This window comes from Phodopus roborovskii, unplaced genomic scaffold (assembly GCF_943737965.1).
Source record: "Phodopus roborovskii unplaced genomic scaffold, PHOROB, whole genome shotgun sequence".
In the NCBI taxonomy this organism is placed as follows: domain Eukaryota; kingdom Metazoa; phylum Chordata; class Mammalia; order Rodentia; family Cricetidae; genus Phodopus; species Phodopus roborovskii.
Window position 1 is genome coordinate 87,091 of NW_026125811.1, and position 25,310 is coordinate 112,400.

At 39.1% G+C, this 25,310-nt stretch overlaps 1 protein-coding gene across 1 annotated transcript in view; it reads right to left on the reverse strand.

Annotated features, from left to right (window-relative positions):
* Window positions 1–25,310, reverse strand: part of Reps2 (RALBP1 associated Eps domain containing 2) — a gene marked incomplete at its 3' end in the record, with an annotated part of 158,602 nt that overhangs the window by 66,942 nt on the left and 66,350 nt on the right. The window contains exons 2-5 of the mRNA XM_051178746.1: window positions 21,312–21,435; window positions 14,376–14,524; window positions 12,119–12,242; window positions 6,138–6,235 (exon numbers count right to left, since the gene is read on the reverse strand). Of these exons, the coding sequence (XP_051034703.1) occupies window positions 6,138–6,235; window positions 12,119–12,242; window positions 14,376–14,524; window positions 21,312–21,435 (495 nt within the window). The remainder of the gene's footprint in view (window positions 1–6,137; window positions 6,236–12,118; window positions 12,243–14,375; window positions 14,525–21,311; window positions 21,436–25,310) is intronic.

Here is a 25,310-nt window from a genome sequence, read left to right on the forward strand (position 1 = left end):
GAATGTGAATTAGATATGGTAAGAACCATGAGCAGAGTGTCAAACTCAAAGTCAGTATAGGATGAACAGCTACAGGACAGAAAACTAAATTTGTTTTTAACTAAACTTAAAAACATAAAATTTGTACATTAACAATGAGTACTATGTGGTATTTCAACACATGTACACATTGCATAATATTTAAATCTCTTGCATGTCTGTATTTTTAAAATCTCTTTTGTTGCCAAGCATATGGCATCAGTGCCTTTAATCTCAATACTCGGTAGGCAGGGGCAGGCAGATCAATGAGTTCTAGGCCAGCCTGACTTACATAGCCAAGGCCACATGGTGATTTCCTCTCTGCAAGAGGATGATGACTACAAGAATGCAGGTTATGAGTTAATATCACAGATTCGGTGACAGGTTCCAAGAACAGACAGACGAGCATCTGGCATATAGAATTATCAGGACTTGGTAACTGAATGGGCATAAGGGATGAAGGAAGAGTCTAAGACAATAACCAACATTCTGTTTCATGGTAATGGATGATGGAGCCAGGAGAGCTGGTTCTGTGATGAAGACCTATCAATTCAAAGGGACAGTGAGTTATCAAAATAAGGCTGTCTGGTAGATGGGGGCACATCACCATGAGAAATGATTTCAAGGGTCACTGCATTAGGGGCAGACAGAAAGGAAACTATAAAAATTTTCAGCAAAGGTAGTCAAAGAACCAAGAGGATAAGGTATCATGTGCACCAACAATGAGGACATTCCAAGAAGGGAAGCAGTGACAAAAGCTGCCAAGAAATTGAGTAAGATGAGGACTTGACCCAGTGTAGCTTTCAACAATCCCGGTGAAACACAGCCTGCAGAGCTAAGTGGGACCAGAAGATGTAGCTCTAAATGCTATGTGGGCAGAATCAGAATCTACATGTAAGATTCCAGTATGGCTTATGAAAAATGCAAACCACAAATGGTATCTGAAGACTGGTAACAGGTGAAAGAGAAAAGACTTCTAATTTCTTTGAAAACTCCTATCATCCATCTACCAAAAAGGTATCCAAAATTTTAATGAGACAAAAAACAAAAATCCATCATTCGAACAAAAAGGTGACTAAAATATTAAGGAAAAATAATTTGATGTGAACACCTCCAAAATGCCAAGCCCATGGGCTAAAATAGCACTTGTCATGGGTCCCTAAAGGCCAACCCTAGGACTCAGAATTCATGCCCCCTTTATGCCCCCTTCTAACTTTTCCATGATGGTGGTAGTGACTTGGAGTCAGGGTCTTGAGATATAGTTCAGGTGTGCTGGGCTAAGGCTGGGATACCTCTGAACTCCTGGCCTTCCTGCTGTGTGCTACTGTTCGCACTTTAGGAAAGGCTGTGGAATCAAGCATGGGTTCTTATTATGCTAGTCTGGCACTATAACCACTGAATTACAGCTCCAACACCTCACTGTAATTAAGCAGGAAAGGTCTGCATAGAAGGCCACAAATAAAGCTAGAACAAAGAGAACTGATTGACATCAGCACAGAAACATGGCACCATGAGGGGAATTAGTCACTCCAACGACATTATTAATTCAAATTGGCATTTTGCTTTCTGTAACATGGAGTCCAGCCAAAGCAATGTGGCAGGCATAAGAAGTAAACCTAGGAGTTAAAGAAAGGAAAATAACCAGCCACAAAAAATCACAGACTGCCATCCTGGGCAAGAAAGGACCCTTGCTGTCATCTAAACAGAAGGCCATGCTTCAAACAGGTGGAAGGAGAACAAACATTAAGAGAATCAGACTGGCACACTGCTGAGATATGTTGCTAAATCCACACCAAGATGTTAGTGCAATAAGAGAGAGCGAGACAAACATAGAACTCTCATTCACCTACTCTGGGCTGTATCCAACACTGAACTTACAGCACCAGGGTTTTTCGTCAGCACCACATTTTGTTCAGTGCTTCCTTGCTTAAGGTGACATCACCATCTTCCATCCAGTTGCCAAGTCAGTAGCTGGAGGAATGGTGTCCAGTGCTTGAGTTCCAGTCCATGCAATTTCCAGCTGGGAAACCCCAATAAAGTAAATACACCTCAAGCTTTGTCATCTAAAATCCAGGCTATAGTGTTATCCCCTTACTCCCCCATAACAGTTGTGAGCACTGAGGTGATATGCACAAAAGGCTAAGGACACAGAAAATGTCTTTGTACAAGTAGCTCAGTCTGCTTTCTTACCTGCTCCCAATTCTTAACCCTTTACCTCTACTCCTTCCCACTTCAAATGTTATGTTACTCCCCAAAGAAGCCCTTCTTGACTAATGTCTAAGATGCAGCATAATTTTCCTTCACAACTACATCCATATGTTGACTTGGTGATGGCTTGGTTAATAGTCAACTCCTAAAATAGCCTGAAAATCCCATGAGGATGGGACCTATTCATGACATATCTCATATAACACAGTATATAGCCTTTACAGGTATTTGTTCACTAAGTATTTGTCAAGTGAAGGGTTCAAGAAGCATGCTTCTCAGCAGAAAGAAACCTAGAAATTTAGAAGAAGAATCACAGGACACCAATACAAGTAAAGGTTCATGGCCTTGCTTCCAGAGGGTTTGATAGAAAGAGTCCCATGAGCCCCATCCCACTGTTGAGAAATCAAAGATTCACTGCTAATTTGAGCAGTGTTTCTACCCATCCAAGATTTCATCTCTACAGGAACAGCATACTCTGCAGGAACCTTGAGTCCACACCTTGGAGAGCTTTGAGAGGAATCCCTCCAATCCCTTTCCTAATGTAAACATGCCTTCCAAATTTGTGTGATTCTAGTGTTTAAAGGCACATATTTTTATACCATGGGATCTTTAAAACACAGCCAACTACTACATCTGGGGCTCAGCTGAAGAAACAACCTTCCATTCCAACTTGAGGGTAAAACTGATCTGTACTGGCCTTAATAGAGAATGTCTTTGTTTTCCTTCTTTTTGAGTCAGGGTCTTGAGTTTTAGAAGTTGACCTTGAACTCACTATGTACACAAAGATAACCTTGAACTCCTGACTCTCCTGCCAGATATACTCTGCAAATGACAGACTTTCAAGAATACTTTTGGGATGAGGATGTAGTGGAGTAGTGGAGTCCTTAGCTGACATGGGCAAGGCCATGGAGACTATCTCCAAGTACACACACACACACACACACACACACACACACACGAAGGAGAGTTATAACATCTAATTAATGTTCATTATGTGATCGAGCCTTCTTATAATATGGGACTCTAATATTGAGCTAAGTGTTTAATTTGCAGACTGGCATTGAACTCTCCTAAACTCAAGTTCAGGTTCTGCAACATAGTAGATATGAATGAAATCTTAGATTTGCTGTTTGACCTCTCTTAGCCATCCATCTGTACTAATAGAGACAGCAGTGCCTAGAACTCATGGCTATAGGAAACATTACACATATCACATACGGCTTAATTATTATCTTTTAGAGAGAGTTCTTTGCAAACAGAGCTCTGCTTTAAAAGATCAAGTTCTGTGCCATGTCTAACATCGTCGTATGCCCAAAAGGCATTCACTGTGTGAACTCCAGGATCTTCTTCAGACTGTTTATTCTCTTCTAAACTAGCAGCCCACTTCTTTATGGGAGTGCCTGACTGTACTCTTCTATTTTGAGTAGCGCTGCCTGTACAGAAACGGTCCTTCTTCCTGAGTTCCACAATTGAAATGTTATACAAACCACCACCCACTTCCTTTTGTCTTTCATGTTAAATAATAAGCCTAACTTTTTGATAGTTTCTCTCTTGCACATGTACATATACACATGCATGTGTGCATACACACACACACACACACACACACACACACACACACACACACACACCTTTCTTAATAATATACTTTCCCTAAAAAGGAACTTAGAGATACTACACAAGACAACAGCTATGGACAAAGAAAAAAATCAGAGCTTTTTACCCAAAGGAAAACACAGAAGAATTAGAAGCTGAAACTACCTAAGCTACGGTGTGACCAGAAGAAACTGAACATCGTTATACCTGTGCCATAATATTTTGTATCTATTCCATGCAAAAAACAGAAGTTGCTTATACTTACAGACCAATCGCTACCTAAATGGCATTGTCTGAGGCACTGAGAATACAGAACGACTACAGCCTTCCAAAAGCTTACTACATAATTGGAGACACACAACAAATGGAAAACAGTTAGTTAGGCATTAAATGAGTAACAATAAAGAGTAAGGCAAACAGGAGACGAGCTGCTTTAGGAAAAGGTGCTCCATGGTTAAGTAGGTAGAAGGGTGGGGATGCTTTAGACACACTGAAGATCAACAGCTACCCTATGGTTTATTCTAGAGACTGAAAGGAGACATAAACAGAAAAGATTTAAGAATAAAAAATGCACAAGCAAAAGAACGGAAAGTGTAATATTTGAGTGATGAGGTAATTTTATACCTTTCTTGCAAGAAAATAGAGAGCGATCAAAAAGCCATGCTACTCAATAGAAGACAATGAAATACACCTGACAAAAAAGCACAAGAATGGATGATTTGGGAAATACAAACTAAGTATGACATACATACATACATACATACATACATACATACATACATACATATTTGTGTGTATATATGAAATGTTACAGTGACCCATGCCTGCAATCTCAACTCTTGGAAGGTGGAAACAAAAGGATCAGCCTCAGATACACAGGGAATTTGACATCATTTTGATGAGACCTTGTCTCACCCTACCCAAAAAAAGAACATGTTAAAATTAAGCCTATTAACAAACTATAGAAATGATCCCTGATCACCAGCCTATAATTCACACCTCCAGAGAAAAAATGAGGAGCCTAAGAGATTCATATAAAGTCCCTCACAGAAGGGGAAAGGAACAAGATCTCCTGAGCACACTGGGAGTGGGGGGGCAGTGAGTGGAGAGGGAGCTAGGAGAAAGAGAAGGGGAGGAGAGGAAAGCACATGGGACTAGGACGATTGAGACAGAGGAAAAACAGACGAGACCAAAGGAAGAGATATAATAATAGAGGGAGCCATTATAGGTTTGAAAAGAAAACTGACTCTAGAGAAATGAACATTTCTCTAGATGACCCCAACTAACAATCTGAGTAACAATGGAAAGGCTACCTTAAATGCCCTTCCCTGACAATGAGATTGATAACTAACTTATATGCCATCACAGAGCCCTCATCTAGCAGCTGATTGAAACAGAAGCAGACACCCACAGCTAAACACTGAGCCGAACTCCTGGAATCCAGTTGCAGAGAGGGAGGAGTGATAAGAAAAGGGGTCAAGACCAGGCTACAGAAATCCACAGAGACAGCTGACCTGAACAAGGGGAGCTCATGGATCCCCAGACTGATAGCTGAGAGGCCAGCATTGGACCGACTCAGACCCCCTGAACATGGGTCTCAGTTAGAAGGCCTGGGCAGTGTAAGGGACCTCTGACAATGGAACTAGGATGTATCCCTGGTGCACAAAAGGAATTTGGGGGCACATTCCCCATGGAGGGATACTCCCTTAGCCTAGAGGCAGGAGGGAGGGCCTAGTCCCTACTCCAAATGACTTGTCAGATTTTGATGATCCCTTCTGGAAGGCATAACCCTCTGTATGGAGTGGAGGGGATGGGATGGGAGGGGGGTCAGGGGACATGGGAGGAAGGGAAGGAGAGAGAACTGGGTTTGATAGGTAAAATAAGAAAAAAGTAATAAATATATACATATATAAAGAAAGCTATTGAAATAAAAATAGATAAATAAAAGTAAGCCTATTTGTATGCTAGCTTTAAAATATTTAATAATTTTAAATGCTATATTTCTTTCAGGATTTTATTTGTAAAATTTGTTTTTATTTTTAAGTACATGTATGCATACATATCTGTGTGTGGGTATATGAACATGCATGCAAGTACCCATAGAAGCCAGAAGAGAGTGTTGGACTCCCTGGAGCTGGAGTTACAGGTGGTTATGTACTGCCTAATGTGGGTGCTAGGATCTGAACAATAGTCCTCTGAAAGAGCAGTAAAGGCTCTTAACTGCTGAGCCATGTCTTTCTCCCCAAATGCCATATTTCCACAGTACAAATTTTCTCCCAATTCTGTCACTGACATAAGCCCACATCATTACTTACCCGAATAAGAGATGCCTGACGACGAAGGGGTTTGGCTCCTGGACCCTCTGATGAGGATCCTTCAGGCTGGCCAATGGGCTGCCTAGTTTCATAAGGACCTGAAAAACAAGAGAGAATCTTAGCAGGGTATGAAAGATTCTACTCCAAAATTATTATTTCACACTCAAACTGATATAGCATGTGCTTTTCAAGGAAAAGGTAAAGAAGGCATTGATGTGTATAATCTGAGAGCTACCTAAAACTCACAAATCCTGATCCTCTTGCCTACATAATTTCACTAAACAATCTAAAGATATCTAATCAATATCATGATAAGACCCCCCAAAAAAACCTCACATCAGGTTAAGATTAGGATTAGGCAGGAGTTGGTGGTGCATGCCTTTAATCCCAGCACTCAGGAGGCAGTGGCAGGTGGATCTCTGTGAGTTCAAGGCCAGCCTGGTATACAGAGTAAGTTCCAGGACAGGCTCCAAAGCAATACAGAAAAACCCTACCTCAAAAAACCAAAAGAAAAAAAAAAGGAAAAAAAGGAAAAAAAGAAAAAAAGGAAAGAACGAAAAAGAAAAAAACAAGATTAGTAATAAAATGAGAAAGTAATACAGTGAGAGCCTCAATGACATTTAAAATGAGTGAATCAATAACTAGAAACATGCCACATTACAAGTATTCATTTTCTTACTCCTGCTTTTTGTGGTATCTTAGGCCATGCTCTGAAGTGGTGAGGCTCACTTTTGTGTTCATTCATGGTTTCAAAGGACATGACTTTAGCCTAGAAGAAACACTGCAGTAGGTCAGAATTAAACAAAGGACTGATTTGAATGATCAGCAGCGGCAGCCTTATAAACTGCATCTAAGAAATGATGGTACTTTGCCTGGATGGCTGGTGGGCTCTTTTGACTTCCTTCATCTTTTCTTCTAGTGGGATCAAAATTGAAGCATGCTATACATTATTCCCATTGAAACTTCTATGTCTTAAAAAACAATGAATTAAGATAGCAGTTTCTCCTTACCAATTTCATGCCATATTCAAATTACGTTTACATTCATTTGGGAAAGAAAAGTAAAAGGTTTAATCCAATAGCCTTGGATTAAAAAAAAAAAAAAAAAAGACTTAGGAAAGGAAAAACTCAATTGTGCATCAAGTGGAAAACTCAGAGATCCAGAATAGTTTTTCCTTGGTTGGATGTATACATTTTTTTTCCCTTCCAGTTAAATACAAGAACTACCCTATACATTTTAGATGGACTGAAGAGTGTATTGCCTATATGATGTTGGCCTAATGCTTATATATATCTCCTATACCTACTAAAAAGTATCATTTTATTTTGTGTTTGGATGTTTCACCTGCATATATTTCTCTATAACATGTATGTGCTTGATGCCCATGAAGACATTGGATCCCCCAAGACTGGAGTTATGGGCAATTGTAAACTTCAGTGTAGGTGCTGGAAACTGAACACAGGAATGCTAGAAGAGCAGTCAGTACTCTAAACCAATGAGTAATCTCTCCAAACCCAAAGGGTATCATTTTTAAATAAAGAATTTGCTCTGCAGTCTATATTTATGAACTCTTTCAGTAGGAAAAGGGAAGGGGTTCCCTCAATTTTTTATTTTGCAATGATTTTTTTAAATTAAGTTTTCTGAGTGCTGTAGATGTGACTTAGTGGTTAAGAGTACTGCTTCCTTTTTCAGAGGACCAAGGTTCAATTCCCAGTACCCACAACCAAATATAACTCCAATCCCAGGCAATCCAAAGCCCTATTCTGGCCTCCTCGGTGTATAGACATTCAAGCAGGCAAAACCCTCATACACATAAAATAAAAATGAAGGTTAAATTTTTCAAATAAAAATAAATCTTACCTTTTAAAAATTATAGATGAAATATCTAGTTATAATTTATATATGCTTCCCTATTTAAACAGTCAATTCATCATATAAGCCCAAAGAAAATTAATGTGAACTTTGAACACTAAAACTCAACATTATTGAAGTAAACTGTTATCTTCTTTATATTGTACAGAATGCAAAAACAAGTATATGAAAAATGAATACATGTACTGCATGTTTATTATTCTGTAAATCAATAACCAAAATATTTTAAGTGATTTTACTACCTTCAAAATAAGTTTCTAAAGGCCGGGCATTGGTGATACATGCTTTTAATTCCAGCACTCAGGAAACAATACAGAGAAACCTTGTCTCGAAAAAAAACAACAAAAAAAAAGTTCCTAAACCACAAAAAAAGAATGCTATTCTTTACTTCTTACTTCATAAAATAATGACCTTGCCAATATGGTAGCAAGACGGTTAAATATAACCAACTCCAACAGAAAGGAGAAATTAACGCCCAAAATGAAACTATTTCTCATATCTGTGGGCTAACACTTTGAGGATTTAAAATATATAAACTGCTTCTTTCTGTAGCTTACTTATAAATAAAATTGGGTGGAAAGCAGAGGTGGCTGTTATGATGCCATATTCAACATAGTTTGATATTTTTTAAAATAAAGAATATATAGCAATAGCACATAAAGAACACCAAACTGGCTGGACATTGTGGCACACACCTGTAAGCTTAGTAGGCAGTAGACCAGACTGGTGTTCATGAGACCCCATGAAAGAAAGAAAAGAAGAAGGAAAAAGGAAGGAAAGAGAGAAGGGAAGAAGGATGGAAGCAAGCAAGCAAGCATTCTGGCTCACTTCTATTTTGCATTTCTTCCTAGCAACTAGAACACAAAATTATGACACATTAAAATATCTAAATGATTGCCTAGCAACATATGTAGTGCATTTTAGACCCTACTAGGAATAGATACAAATGTAAATACTAAAAATTAAAATTCATAGAGAGCACATGATCTGTGTCTTCGAAAGTAATTTTTCAACTTGTAGGCAGGCATTGTCTTCTGACATGATTTTTTAAAAATTACTCCATGTGGATGGAACCACATTATACTCTTCATACCAACTGAACATTACCAAAGATTTTAAGCACGGTAATCCAAAGTATGGCTAGGATCCTAATGCTCATGTGCTCAAATGGACTCCATGGGCCTATGATTCCCATAAAAGAGATGCTATGTCTACTATCCAGAGAAGACCCACTGGGGAGGAGGGTACCATGTGACCCTTAGCTCAAATCCCTCACCCACAGGGGCCTTACTGTAGAGGGACAAATATATTTCACCAGCCAGGCTTCGATGCAAACTCAGCTACACAGGAGCTTACTTTGAGGAAGTAGATTTTCTTCTGTTACTATAGGGAAAGACTGGGTTGGCCTAGGCTGCCTGTGACAGAAAAATCAGCCATATATCTAAAGGGTGTGCTACATTTAGCTACATGAGCAACAAAGCTGATAATTAGGCCAGCAGTAATCTGATTTCTAACTAGCTCCTCAACTGAATCTAAACTCAGGGAAAGGGTACATCTTACCTATTACTTCAACTCTTTTCCTTCCCAAATAAAACCCACAACACACAACTCAAAATCAAACCACATAACCTTTCAATTTCTTTAAAAGGAATTGAAATGGAAGTAGACATATCATCTTTCTCCAAGGAGAAGACTATTTTTTAAAACCATAAAGATTTCATCACTCTGAAGTTCAATATAAAAGTAGAACCGTGACTGTTTTACATACCTACCCAAAAGATTCTACACGTGTCAGAGAAATGGCAACCTAAGTCACAAAAATTTTCATGAACAAATATTTTTGGTATTGTTATTCATAATAGCCAAACACTACAAACTACCTAAATATTCATCAACAGGAGGTGACAAGGGATGTTCTTCTGTAGGCTGTGAATATATGTTTCTCTTATTGATTGGTGAATAAAGCTGTTTAGGCCAATAGACAGGCAGGATTTAGCCAGGCAGGAAATCCAAACAGGGATAGAGAAAGGTAATGGGCAGAGTCAAGGAGATGCCATGTAGCTGCCAAGGAAGCAAGAGATAAACAGACTAATAGAAATGGATTAATAATTAAGAAAGAGCTAGCCAATAAGAAGCTTGAGCCATCACCCAAACAGTTTATAATTAATATAATCCTCTGTGTGTTTATTTGGAACTGAACGGCTGCCAGACCAGGCCTGAAAGAAAATTCTGCCTACAAGAAGGACCAGTAATCCATGATTATCTGTGCACAGGAACTACCAATAAAGTGATATGAATTTTGACTGTTATGATGAGGGAAAGATAGCAGACACAAGAAGAATCATTCTGCATGTTTCCTTTGACATGAAGTTCTAGAAGAAATAAAACTGATTGGCAATGATAAAAATCATTACAGTCCTGTATTTCAGGACAGGAAGTACCTGGGAAGGGTCATCTGTAGTGCAATGGGAACATTTTTTACCTTGATGATAGCTAAATGAGAATATCCATTTGTTAAAATTCAAGTTAGCTACTTAAATATGTACATTTTATCATACATAGATGTTGCCACCTTAAAACAAGTATAAAAAGGAATGAGGGCATAAAGAGCCTAGGCATCAATTCCTCAGAGTCCAGAAAGAGGGAAGTCATGGTCTCTTCAGTGCTGCAAGAATGGGAGCCCACAAAGAATAGCATGAGAGGATTGGGCAAGAAGCAGAAGACACAAACAAGGACTATCAAAGGTAGAATTTAAGGATAGGCTGACTTACTAGACCACAAATAGATTTACCTATGAAGTAAACATTAATTTTGAAGCCCAAATTAGATTTGAAATCAAAGAAACAATTCCACTTCTTTTAAAAAAAAGCAAATCATACCATGGAAACTGCAAGAGGAAAATGAAGACATCTCAACCATGTGTAGTTTCAGACACCAATGAGATAACCAATTTTCAGGATTTTTTGTCTTATTTTGTTTTACTATCCATTAGGAACACTATCTTGCATTGCATAGAATATAATTTCCAAATGAGTTTACACTGATATTCCCATTGTGTCCTTCTAACATTCTCATCATTGTTTAAAAGAAAAAATATGGTTCAGAGACACAATAACTTGCATAAAGTCATGCAGGGTCCTCCCAAACCCAACCTTCTGATTCTAACCCAAAGCTCTTCCCATGTCCTACCTGCTTCTCTCTGCAAAAGGACAGCCTTCTTCAGTTCAGCCTAGCATATCTGTATTTCTATGACACCCCCCCCCCGAGAAGTCACCATCTTTTTTCAGTACAGCAAAATCCTGTAGAAACTGGATCGTTTCAATTTGCACCACATCCCACAAAATGGGCAGGAGCTATAGAACACTCTACTCTAGACTGCATTCAATTGGTCATATCTGAAACTAGAAGTGTGGAGCACAGAAGGACAAGGTGCTGCAGTGAATTTATGGAGCTTCACACATTGCAGTCTGGGCAGCCAACTCTGCAAGTCATCCTGAGAACCAACTCACATATTTTACCCCTGAAATGACCAGAAGAACATAAATATGAGCAAGCAGACAGCCCCATAACTGTGCATGCTGCATGATTTTCAGCAAAACAGTACCCCTAGCATTTCCCTTATCCTTGTCCTAAAACATAAAAGTTCAATACTTTTATTTATGTCCCCAGCCTTTAAAGATTGGATCAAATCTCTTGCTTTTGCATAGTTTTATTTTTAAAGAATTTTCATAAAAGCAATTATCGAGTAAATATGTTTAATGTTCTTGTAGAAGGGAATAACAATTCTCAAAAAAAAAGTGCCAACCCCTAGCATGCTACATTCCTCTAATGAAATTTGTATATGAAATATTAAATCATCTAAATAGTTGTTTACAAATCTAAAGACAAACCAGTTTCCAGGCTAAGAAACAAAGAATTGCTGAGATATACTTAATTTCATTTTTTTAAAAAAAATCTTAGCTTGAGAATATAAAATGAAATTGAGCCATGTTTCCAAAGACAAGAGTAATTAAATCAGGGAATTAAGCAGCTGATAGCATTGTTGCCTGGTAGATTAAGGAGACTCTAAGACATTGCCTGTGACAGCTGGCCCCCTGGTCGCATCTTACCTGGATGCATCTGTTCTGTGCCGCTCCGCAGTTTGCTGTAGCCATGGCTCAAGGACACCCTCTGGTAATGAGGCGGGGAAGAAGGAGGGGAGGCGAGGGGTGACATCGTGGGAGACTGTGTTTCCTGCTTCAAAGAACCAGAGCAGAGTTCAGAGGCAACCACTGGAGAAGCCTGGCATTCTGAACTGCAGTTTAAGAAGCAAAATGTGACTCTGCAGCTGGTGACCTGGCTGATTTAACAAATGGGGAGAAATGTTTCCTCAAAAAGGCAGCACAGCAAAAGGGTAGTATTGAGGATTCAAAGTCACTACTAGTGCTGTGCCACCTAAATTACTAATACCGGCCAGAAACGCATTCAGTTAGTTCAATATTTTCCTTTGGATAATAAAAGGCACTGGTCACATAAGAGAACATTTATAACCCTCAATTGTGGACAGATTCTATTTTCATTCAATTAATAAATTAACGAGCCTTCTTAAGACTCCTATTTATTGAATTTATATTCAAGTATAAATCCATAATGTACAATAACATTTATATTTTCAATGTTTAATGGTGGGTATTTTTGAAGTTTACTATACAAAATTAAATGGTGGGGGAGTTGTTTGTTTCATATGGAGAGACTCCAAAACAGGGCCACCCCATATAGTATACTCCAAAATACTAAGATGAAGCCTTCATAAGTACAATTAGAATCCCAACTCAACTACGAACCTGATACAGGACTCTAGACCAAGTAACAGCCTGAGCCTGGCTTTCCTCCTTTTTTCCACTACCACTTACCACTGTAAGCATGGGGTACCCAAAGAACAGGGCAATGGTGCTTTTTATAACACAGAGACTATCCTGGCTTCTTTAATTTAAAAACAAATATGCAATATGAGAAAGAGATTAGCCCTGAAAACTTCCCAGGAAATCTGCCACTGTGTGACAGTGATTCCTCAGTGCTGTTGAAGTGTACCGATAATCCCAGCATTAAGAAAGCAGGAAGAACATGTAAGCCTGATACCAGCCTGGACTACATAGAGAAACCCTGTATCAAAAATAAATAAATAAGGGCTGGAGAGATGGCTCAGCCATTAAAGGCTAGGCTCACAACCAAAAATAAATAAATAAATAAATATAAAAATAAACCTGCAACTTTGAATATCCAAGACCCATCAAAGTGAACCATGTAAGTTATTTTCGTGTATAACCTTTTGATATTTATTACATTTTAAAAACATCTTGATTCATGCCCAAGCAGTGGTGGCAATATGCCTTTAATCCCAGCACTCAGGAGGCAGAGGCAGGTGGATCTCTGTGAGTTCAATGGCAGCTGAGTCTACAATTAAGTTCCAGAACAGCCAGGACTGTTAAACAGAGAAACCCTGTCTCAAAAAAAAAAATCTTGATTCAGTTCTTCCTAAAATATAGCATATTTCTTTACCTTGCAGAAGATTGAATATGACTTCTCTGCATGGCTCTTTAACAGAAGCGAGCATTATATCATGATGTCCTTGGGGTTTATGAACATGAAAACGATCTCTTCCTAACAGGCCCACTCTAAAGGCATCCTTTTGTCTTTACTAATCACCACCTGATGAATGCAATCAGTGGCCTGATTTTAAAAGCCCATCCTCCAAATTCTCACTAAGTGGGTAATAGCATTTATTTCAATGCTGGTCTACATATGTTTCCCAAGAAAGGATTCACTGGTAAAAAGAGTTTGGTGAACCCAGATCTCCATGTCTCTTTACAATAGAACCTGCCTGTCAGTGTGCACCCTTAATTCACAAGGCTGATTACTTAGTCTTTCCCCTATGAATGGGACATGAGGACATACTTTCCAAACATGCTTAATCAGAGAACCATTTGGGGCTTCTTTTTGGAGGGGAGCACTTGCTAACTCCTAGGCATTACATTTCTTCTCTTTGGTTTTAGCTTTGTTGTTTGTTTCCATGTTGTTTTAGAAATTACTTGTGAATGAACCTATTTAGAAAACCACTGACCTAGAGAAATCAAGTAAGTGTATTAAATCAACAGCATTGTTTGAGGCACAATTCTACACTAAGGCAGATTCTAAAGGGCCAGTGGGTGGCTAGCTGTAATTCCTATGTGTCAGCTTCTTGCTACAAGAAAACTTTCCTGGCTCACTTCCAAATCTGTAATTGTGTTCCAGATGGCAAGATTTGCTGGGAGTTTGGCAACAGACCAGACTGTGCTCCATGAGGCTTCACGGTCAGAATCAAATGAACAGGCTGAATCACACTCTCACCTGTTTATCCTCATTGTCCATTCTTTTGAGAGAATTTTTTTCCATGAGTGTGTATGGAATCTGAACCTTCTTTCCATGCAGCTCAGCTGGGTTCCCAAAGCGCATTTCACCATCACTCTTTGACATCCCAAAGCGAGGCAGAGGCAGCTCTTTAGAAGCAGAAGCAGAAAGGCTTACGTGAGGCTTTATCTTAAAACTGTAAAAAAGGGATCCACCTTTGAGGGAAATTTTCAGAGTACTAAATATAATTTAAATTTTAGTTTAGGCACAATAGAGCCTCGTATAATAATGTCATGAGAAAAAAAGATGTAATGCTTAACCAAGGTATTCCAGCTTAACATTTCCATGCTGCTATATCATCACAGAGAAAATTCAGGTTTGGGACGAGCTCCCACTTGATCCTGCAGAGAAAGGATGTGAGTTTTATCAAAACAAGAGGCAACAATAGCCAGCAAAGCTTATAACCACTTAAATACACCAGATGCAGCATTAGGGGCCCGCAAATACCAACCCCATCTATCTTCACAGCAATTTTGTAAGATAAACTAGCATTAACAACCCCCTTTACAGCTGTAGAAACTGGTGGGAAGAAGCTACAGAATGCCCCCCCAGGACCACACAACTAATCTCTGGGCAAAACAAAGTTTGAACTCAAGCGAGCTGGTTCTTACCAGTGCCCTACATTAATGTCCACCCCCTTCCTGGAACAAACTTACTGGGTTGAATAGGTTCCCATTCAATATAATTCTTTTATGAGTTTGCACTCAATCTCTGGTTGTCTATTGATAACATAATGAAGAAAGTATTATGAAGTCAGAGCAATTGTTCTAACATTTAGCCAGATTCTAAGGTCAAAACCACCCACAGTTCAATAAAAAAAAAAAAAAAAGCTGTGGTATATTTACTTATCTTTCAAATTCTGACATAACTATTCTGAAAATGAAAATGGTGCTCTGGTATGCCTCTAATTCTCAGCACAGCAAGTCACCCATAAGTACATGACACAAAGATGCACACAAAGCAGGATAATATTGTGGATTAGGCATAATGATTTGCATCTGTAGCCATCGTTCAGGAGAATTCCCAGAGTGCACTTCTGTCATCCCTCCACTCCAAAAACACAGCTGTGCTTCCAACGATGGATGCTGTGCTAAAGCCAGGAAACATCTTAGCAAGAGCAAGTATGCTACTCCCAAGGCAAAGAGGGGCTGGTTTTCTAATATCCACATGTTTAGTTTTAGTTGCTATGTCCACATTTGTCTCAAAGAAGTGGACAATTATGACAAACCCCTGTGGGACCAATCAGCTAAGGGCCCAAGAGTCATAAAGAGATAAATCAATCTGAAAACGTAAAACGAGATTCCTATCTAAAGAAAGATGGTCACCATTTCTAATGTTTTAATGTTTCCCAGCTGTGGGCAACTCTCCAGCACTAAAGGCAGAAATGGATTTCAAAAGGAAAAAGGTAAAAGAAACTCCAGAGTTTTAGTGAGTCACACAGAAGCCTATGACACTGTTCACAGAAATATCTCTTTCAGCTGGGTCTGGCAAATAGATCTAGAAATAGGGGACAAGAGCTTACAAAATACTTTCTCTACTCTGGCCTGCCCATGGGACTATTAGTCTACTTCAAGTACTTCTTCAAGAAAAAAAAAGATTCTTGGTATTCATAAGCTCCCTGGCCAGTGCTTAACCGGCATTTGGTCCAGGAAACAATGGAATACAAGTGTAGCATTACAAATGTTAACAGCTGTACCAGGACTCCCAGATACCCTTAAGGATACTGTCACTTCACACATTCCCCCAACTTGGTTATGGGCACATCTCCAGAATCACTTGCCTAGGAAACAAGCTTTTGCCTCCAGAAGGACACCAAACAGTGAAAGACAAAATACAGCTGAATTCTTCCTATACTTTCTTCAGTCCTATGATTTTTGAACAACTCTCACTTAGTGGAATTTTAACCATCTATCTTACCATGACAGTATCATCTCCCTGCAACTGCTACAAGCTATTTCAAAAGGTAAAAATCTGTAAGTCTTCCGTATACTCATTTTTCTTTGTTGTCTGTATACTGAATTCGATGGTGAAATTTTATTAAAAAAGTAATCAATAAAGCACCTACTGTACAGTGATGTGTGCAGAGTGTACTTGCTATTTTTGTGTGTCAACTTGACACAAGCTAGAGTCTTCAGAGAAGAAGGAGCCCTCAGTTGAAGTAATGACTCCCTGAGATCCAGCTGCAAGGCATCATCTCATTCAGTGATCAATGGGAGAGGGCCCAGCCCATGGTGAGTGGTGCCATCACAGGGCAGGTAGTCCTGAGTTCTATAAAAAAAAAGTGGGTTGAACAAGCCATGGGAAGCAAGACAGTAAGCGGCACCGGTCCATGGTCTCTGCATCAGTTCCTTCCTCCAGGATCCTGCATGAGTTCCTGTTCTGACTTCCTCCAATGACTATAATCTGGAAGTGTAAATCAAATAAACCCTTTCCTCTCCAACTTGCCTTTTGGTCATTGCTTTGTCACAGCAACAGAAACCCTAATTGAGATACTGGGTGATTTCTGTTTGGTCTCAAACCCAGGACAAATGGCTGTGGTGCCTATTTAACATATCAAAACAGATGATGGCTGTCAGGTTCTCCCCAGCCCCTCAGCCACTACCTATTACAGGATATGGCTGGTATACACCACCCCCTACCCTAAACTTCTCCAGCTTGCAGGGGTTCTGGCCTTCCCTGCCCCCAGCTGCCCTTCTGGAACAATCACAGAAGATCTTTCTGTAGTAGTTGCTTAGAATCTTGTCTCCAAACTTAATTAACACATGGGAAAGAAATTAAGAACAGAAAATATCCTTAACTGCTGAGTCATCTCTCCAGCCCCCTAGAATTTTTTGTTAGGTGATGAGGCTGGGGAGATTGCTCAATGGATAAAGGCACTTTTCTGGGAAATCATGAGGACCTGAGCAAAAAGGTTAAAAAAAAAAAAAACAACTCCAGGGTCTTCATGAATCACACAGAAGCCAATCCTGTGACTCTGTTCACAGAAAGTCTTTCAGCTCAGTCTGCAAAAAGGATCCAAAACATAAGACAAGAATATACGAAATACTATCTACCTTGCAGTAGATAACTCTACTGTAAGGATATCTACAGGGAAAAAAAGCCTAGAGATTCTTGGTATTCTTAAATTCCCTGGCCAGTGCTTTAAGGCATTTGGTCCAGAGAACAATGGAATACAAGTGTAACAACATTACAAATGTTAACAGCTGTACCAGGACTCCCAGATACCCTTAAGGACAGTGTCACTTCACACATTCTCCTACCTTGGTTATGGGCACATCTCCAGAATCATTTCAAATCCCCAGAACCTATGTAAAAGTCTGAGCACAGCTGTGTGTACCTGTAACACCAGCACTATGGAAGGAAGCAGGAATATTCCAATAAATTGCTGACCTCTACATACATATCATGGTGTGTATCTACAAGCATGTGTACACACAAGCATCTGCACACATGGACACACAAATTTAAATGTAATTTTAATTTTTAAAAGATCAAAGATTCTGTCGAAGAATCTTATAACAAGTATAAATGAATAAAGGTACAAAGCACTGCTCATAAGGTTGAAGATGACCTTGGGGAGGCAGGAAGCAACAAACAGCTGAGGACCATAATTATGTGGAGATATGAAATGCCTAGAAAACAGAACTGGCCAGTTGTACAGTGGGGGACCACTATGCATATGGGAATTTGTTCAAAGGAGCTCTAGCTCCCATAGGAAGGCTGAGAAAGGGAGAAGGTATGAAGAGGGCTGCTAAAAGAGCCACTGAATTTTAAAAAGGAAAAGAATTGAGATGAATATTAGGCAAAAAAGATGAACTGACCTCAGCTTAATGGGAATCCCCAACATAATATTTTGTATTCAAATGTCCATCTCTGCTCAGGGAAGGAATTACACACAACCAGGCTCACTTGGTCACATCCCTACCTCCTGGGATCCTCACTCCACCCCTGGCTATCCTATCCCACCCACCCTAAGGAGTTGTCTTTTCTACAAAGCCCCAAACTGGCTGTCCCATTCAAAATATCCATCGTCTAGCTTTCAAAGAAAGGTTTGCCAAGTAAGAACAACACAGACTACTCCTCCCACAACCCTCTCAGTTCCACCAGAGAATCTCTGCTTCTGTTTTGGTTTTTTGTTTGCTTGTTTGTGGTTTTTTGTTTGTTTGTTTGTTGGTTGGTTGGTTTTTGTTTTTGGATAAGATAACTCTTGTTTGAAGAGGGGGAAAGCCCCTGAAACAAGAGCCACTGCTCCAAGATCTTTCCACCTCACTCAGGATCTAGAGAGGTGACAAGATTAGGATCCCCACTGTGCCTAAAAAGGTTTGCTTTTCATCTTACCTGCAGCTTCCTCAGTGTCATTACTTTGTTGCATATTAGACTGGACAATTTTTAATTGTGGGAGAAGGGACCCTGATCCATACAGTGCGGGCATTTGGTACCATCACTGGCCTCTACCCACTGCAAGCCTATAGCATCCTCTCTACAGTTATGACAACCAAAAAATGTTGCCATACACTGGCTAATATCTCCTGATGGTACAAAATCCCCTGGGTTGAGAATGGCCATTTTCCAGCAAGGAACTAGGCAAGTAAAATGGTTTGCCTAAGGACCTGTGCAGTAGTAGGTTTGAAATTATAACATGGCTTACACATTTTGTGATTACACAGAACAGAAAAAAATTCTACTATCTCACCATAGACCAACATAAAGTTGACAAATTTTTACTTTGCCAAGAATTTAAAGCCCGGTGTCATCTGGGAGTCTGAAACAGATGGATAGCCATGAGTTCAAGGCCAGTTTGGCCTACAGCGTGAGAACCAGCCTCAAAATACAACAACAGTTTTATCCCAAACTATAATTTATTTTAAGTTTGCTAAAAGGAGACCTAACAATAGGGGGGAAACTCTTAGAAGTAAACACATTCATGCTATATATAACTTATCTTCCCTCCAAGTTCTCTCTCCTTCCATTGCAAATAGTGCCAGAGTACCAACATAACATGAATCATTCTGGAAAAATACAATTCTGAAGACAGTAGGAATCACACCATTGCACTATTGGGGCTCAGAGATCCCAAGAAACTGTACAAAAGAAATCAAGGAGTCTGTTACCTAAAAAAGAGCAGAAAAACCCACAACTGTATTTCCTCTACCCTAACTGAAGTTAAAGCCTTTCTTTCCATTAAGCATGGAGGCAGCCAGCCCTTATGGCATCATTATAGTACTTGCAACCTTCCAGTTTGTTTTTATGTCATTACAGTTGTAAACAGATTGGTGTATTTATTTTACATGCTCATTACTGCTCTGCAGGTATGATAGCTGTTTCAAACACTGTGGGGTCTTTTATTTAATGCATTTAATAAAGACATATATATATATATATATATGGATATGCTAATATAATTGCTTTCCTTTATAATCCTATGCCTTTGTACACATATGAATATAGTTCTGGACTGGGGTGGAGCTCAGTAAAAAAGCATATACTTAGTATACCCAAGGCCCTGGGTTTGATTGCAAGAACCCTAAAAGGAAAATAAATAAGCCCAAAAGGTATTCAATTTGCTAAAATGGTTTGTGGCACTCACCAAAAGATTAAAAACCCAACCCTGTATCCTGCCTTACTCTCCCTTAGTTCTCACACATGCTCAAGTTCATTCCCCAGAAAGGAAAGATAAAAGGAATCCTCTGTGTTCCACAGTTTGTTTTCCCACCCACCCCTTAAACTGTTCAGCTACTTGTTTAAGTCCAGTTGCAAACAGGAAACCAAGATACTTAGTACCAACATTAGGGAGGCATTAACTGGTAAGGTCATGTAAATGCTTACTTAGCACTTAAACAATACTGATATTAAGTGTTCCCTTAAATGATATGCCCTATAGTGAAATATATTTGTGCTGTTAAAAAAAAAGTTCTTGATAATGTTTCACATGAACGTTCATGAGAAGAGCTATTCTCAACCTTGGTTCCACGTAAGAATCATACAAAGCTCTCAGAAGTCCTACTGCTCTGGATGGGCCAGGCTAATTAAATATCAACTTCCTAGATTTTCACTTTGTGTTTAAAGCCATCCAGGTGATTCTCAAGGGAACTGAGCTGGTTGATAAGAGCCCAGAAGGACTTTTGCATAATTTCCTTAGGAATTTTCAGGAAATCTGAATTCTGATTGATTTTGTTTAGAATAACAACTGATTAATTAAGATGCCATCCCCATGTGCCACCACCTACATTTTCAGAACTCCAAGAAGGCTAAAGATGTAGCTCACTGGTAGAATCTTTGTCTAATATGCACAAAATGCCCTGGGTTCCATCCCAACATGGCAAAGGGCAAAAATCAATGAAGAACTCTTGAAAAGATACATTCTGCCAAAATCTTAGTAACCCAAAAGTCAGAACAGTTCACTCAGGAACATGGAATTAAAAGTTGAGCAGATAGGAATGGGAGAGAGAAAGGGACAGCCAGTTCCATGTAACTCTTTCATTATGCCATCCTAATCCCTAACAGAGCCTTAAATGATATTACTGCTACCTCAAGTGGAAAATTAAACTGAATGGTATTATTTTGCCACAGGCTGGAGAATTCCTGTCCCAATCTCATCTCACTAAAGAACAAAAGCTATCTTAATTGCCAGTTACAGAGAACTAATCCTAGGTCACTCTATGAATTTTCCCTCATTTGAAGAAAAAAAAAAAAAAAAAAGAAACCAAAGCTACCTGATAAGTTTTCTTATTGTATTTAACACTGAATGTAGAGAAAGCTAGGAGAAATTGCACAAAAGCTCATAAAGCAGCCCTTAGGCACACCAAAAAGAATTCACACAAATAAAACAAAAAAAACTGCTGTGCACAATAAAACATATAAATATGAGATACTCACCACATTTAATACTCTCTGTCCGCACAGGGAGGCCAGACTGTGCTGCAGCAATCAATTTCAGGGCAATGTAAAACTGTGTTGGACCAAAATAACCAACCCGCTTTGCACCACACAGTTCTGTGATCTGAAATAGACAAGAAAAATGATGCTGTAAACCCCATTTCATAACAGGAAAAATGAGACAAGGCTATATGATGAAACCTTGAGACAGCATAACCAAAAAGTCCCTTGGGAACCTACACGTATGCAATGGTTGAGGGCTTTCACCCCTCTGATTTACAGAGAGGGTTTTTTATGCAAAACATTAATTTCTACCCACTCTCAATGTTTCAGAACTGATTATTCTTCCTCCTTTGAAGACAACAGTAAAGATGACAAACGATGGCTGTTACTCCTCTCATAAAAGAATGGATGACTTTTCATGAGGGTAGATTCTAATGTACAAAGTCTAGAAACTCATTGGAGTGAAAAGAGAACAGATTAGTCATTACCATTACTTATGTGTTATCCTGGTTTCCCAAAATTGAATGTGAATTAGTCAAGAGCTAGGGATGAATCTCGGTGGTAGAACACTTGTCTACCATGCACAAAGCCCTAGTAGGTTCAGCTCCAGTATCACAAAAATAAAGTTCTCAGGCAAAGTCACTTATTATTAAATTATACTTCAGGTGCCCATTTCAGAGAAACAAAAAAATCACCATGCACATAAATACTTTACATTGCAGTAACTGTTGGTCCCATTCTGTCACCTACAATTAGAATACCCTTCCTCCACATTTAGACTGAACTCAACTGTTTCTCTTCTACAGATCCTTCCTAAAATCTTGGGTATAATAGTTTATTTTTCCAGTGCATTCTGAAAGCACTCTATTCAAATATCTAAAAATGCCTATCCCATGATACACTGTCTTGGATGTACTTCAAATAAGAAAGGGAGAGAAGACTAAGCATGTGGGGGAATCAGGCATAACTAAGAGTTAATAATTGTTGAAGTGAGTGAAGTTTATAGTGGTTCATTTTCCAGATTCAAATTTGTATACTGTCCATTTCAGCATTTACCACATTCTACTTTAGTTTTCCATTTTGCTCTGCCTCCAGTTAACAAAAAATCTCTTCAAGACAACGGGCAATTTTCTTTTACCTCCTAACACAGAAATAGACACCCAAGATGCAATCAACTCTCAATCAAGTGTATGAAATGTACACTAAAAATAAAATGCAACTGAATTTTATAATGTGTTCACTCCCATGAATATGTAAATCATACATCCTAAGTTATAGAGATGGAGAACATGGACAACAGTACTTGTGTTGTTTCAGTTTGAAGATAGTTGTCTTACAGGATAATTCATAATAGAAATTATAGTCCATAGCAAGTGAGCAAATGAACTGTATTTTATAAAGTGAACAATTACATTTGAAAAAAAGTGTGAATTTAGGGTGTCAACAAAACATTTCAGCAGATAGGGGTACCTGCTGCAAAACCTGACCACGTCAGTCATATCTCTAGGCCCTAAATGAAGAAATGAGATAACTCCTATAGGCTGTTCTCTGATCGCCACACTTGCACACCATAACACAGACATCCACGGCATATGCAGCCACACATGAAGCAAATAAAATGTAAAAAAGAACTTTTTAAAAGGTGTGAATGTACTACTAAATTGACTTTGAACAATTCCTTTACTGTAATTACTACCTCAAACTGGGAAGGTGCTTTACAACAGGTAACTGAAATTGCTGGTAACATTGCTGGTACTTTAAGACTTGCCTTATCTGACATCAGAAAACCAACTTGTTTTGTGTGATGTTTTACTCTTTTGGGTTTTTTGTTTTGTTTTGTTTTGTTTTGTTTTGTTTTGGTCCTTTGGTGTAAGGGGCACCACCCAGCTCCCAAGTAAATCACAGATGGAGTCTTATTCTTAGTTAGGAATGCCTGACCTTAGCTTGGCTTATTTCTAACCTGCTTTTCTTAAATTATCCTGACTACCTTTTGCCTCTGGTATTTTATCTTTTCTTACTTCTGTACATCTCACTTTCACTCTTACTCCATGGCTGGCTGGCTGGCCTCTTGCCTCCTCCTCCCCTTGTTCTCTCATTGCTCCTCTTCCTCATTACTCCTTCTATTTATACTGTCTGCCTGCCAGCCCCACCCATCCTTGTTGCTGCCTCGCTATTGGTCATTTAGCTCTTTATTTGTCCATCAGGTGTATTACAAACAGGCAAAATAACACAGCTTCACAGAATTAAATAAATGCAGCATAAACAAAAATCACACACCTTAAAATATTCCCCATCAAACATATTTATATTTGCTTCTATATTCTGATTATACTGCTAGAATCTCTGCATTTCAGACAGAGAAGTATATACACACAGAAGTACAGTAAGCCCTTAAGTCTTGCTCTTTGTACACCAAACCTCCCAGAGATATGCCAAGACCTTTCTAAAATACATAAGGTGAGAAAACAATTCTAAACCTGCAGAACTTACCTATGGAGCTCATCAGCCTGATATTTTTCAATCCAAAATGCAGGCTAATTTTAGAAGTTTCTGTTCATTTGTTGTTTGGTTGGGGTTTGTTTGTTTGGCTTGATTTTGTTTTGGAGTTTGGTAGGGTTTTTTTTTTCTTTAGTTCATTAGTATTTTCTGGTTAAATTCTCCACAGAAGCCAGGCTCTGGTGGTGCATGCCTTTAATCCCAACAGTCAGGAGGCAGAGGCTGACAGATATCTGTGAGTTCAAGGACAGCCTGGTCTACAGAGTTCTGGGACAGCCAGGACTGCTACACAGAGAAACCTTGTCTCAAAAAACAAAATTTCCATGGTTAAGTTCTAAGGTGTGGGTAGAAATATTTTAATGATATCTAAAGAAGAAAGTGATATACCCAGATACTCAATTAGTAGGAGATATTTTATAAACTGGCTCCTTCATCCCTCTTCTTTAGTTTGCTCTAAATGTGTAACACACTTGGCTGGATCCATCTTAGATTACATATTGTGCAGTTTTCCAGTATAGAATGAGAACCTATGGAGTAGGATGTTTTCTCAGGTAGGAAGCAGGAGATGGAAAAGAGGAATGGATGAAATCAACTTCTTAATAACTTACAGATGTACACCAAACTGAACATTGGATACAAATCAGTAATATTCACTAGCCTTTTGGAAAGAATCTGGACATGGTTCCAGAAGGAGGTTGAAGATCACTAAAAAGCTTCCCTCCTACCTAATTCTGTAAAGATTAAGTGACTGTGCTAAGTAACCAGTCCATATATGCTCCAGTTTGCCTGAAATAATACTTTCTTTCCTAGCTGAAAGGTAATACATTTTTAGAATAGTTCAACGGTTTGAATATGTTTCTCTCTTTCAAGTATTTTTAAATGTCTCCACAAAATGGTCTACAAAATTTTAAACCCTTAGTATAAAGGGGGCTAAAAGGATTCTCCAAGACTCTCCTCCCCCACTCCGCCTTCCCACTCTCTCCTGCAGCTGGCAAATTCAAACTGCTCTCAGCTTATGAGGTTCAAGTTCTGCTCTAGACTGTGCTCCTTTATCCACCAGCCTCAATCTTCACTCCACAGTCTCTTATTAGAACCAGGCCCCTTTCAGTTCCATATCACTTCCCAGGCTCCTCATGTCCTTCCAGTAAAAGAACCCTGAGTATGGGTTTTGAGGTCCTTCTATCTGATCCAAACCACCCTTGCAACAATCCCCACCCTGAAACTAACTAAGGCTCTAAGCACACCAGACACCAGTCTGTTTCTCAACACCCATTAAGGAGTCCTCTACATAGAAGCCAAATGTGTCTTTGTTTCTTTGCCTGCCAGGCTTGTTCTTCAAGTTACCCAATGACTGTTACCTCTGAAACCTTATGCACGATGTCAGACTTTTCATCAATGTGACAAAATGCCTAACACAAACAACTTAAAGGGGGAAGGATTTCAATCCATTATGGACAAGGCATATATCGGGGCAAGAAGTCTATCAGGCAGGCAGATCAT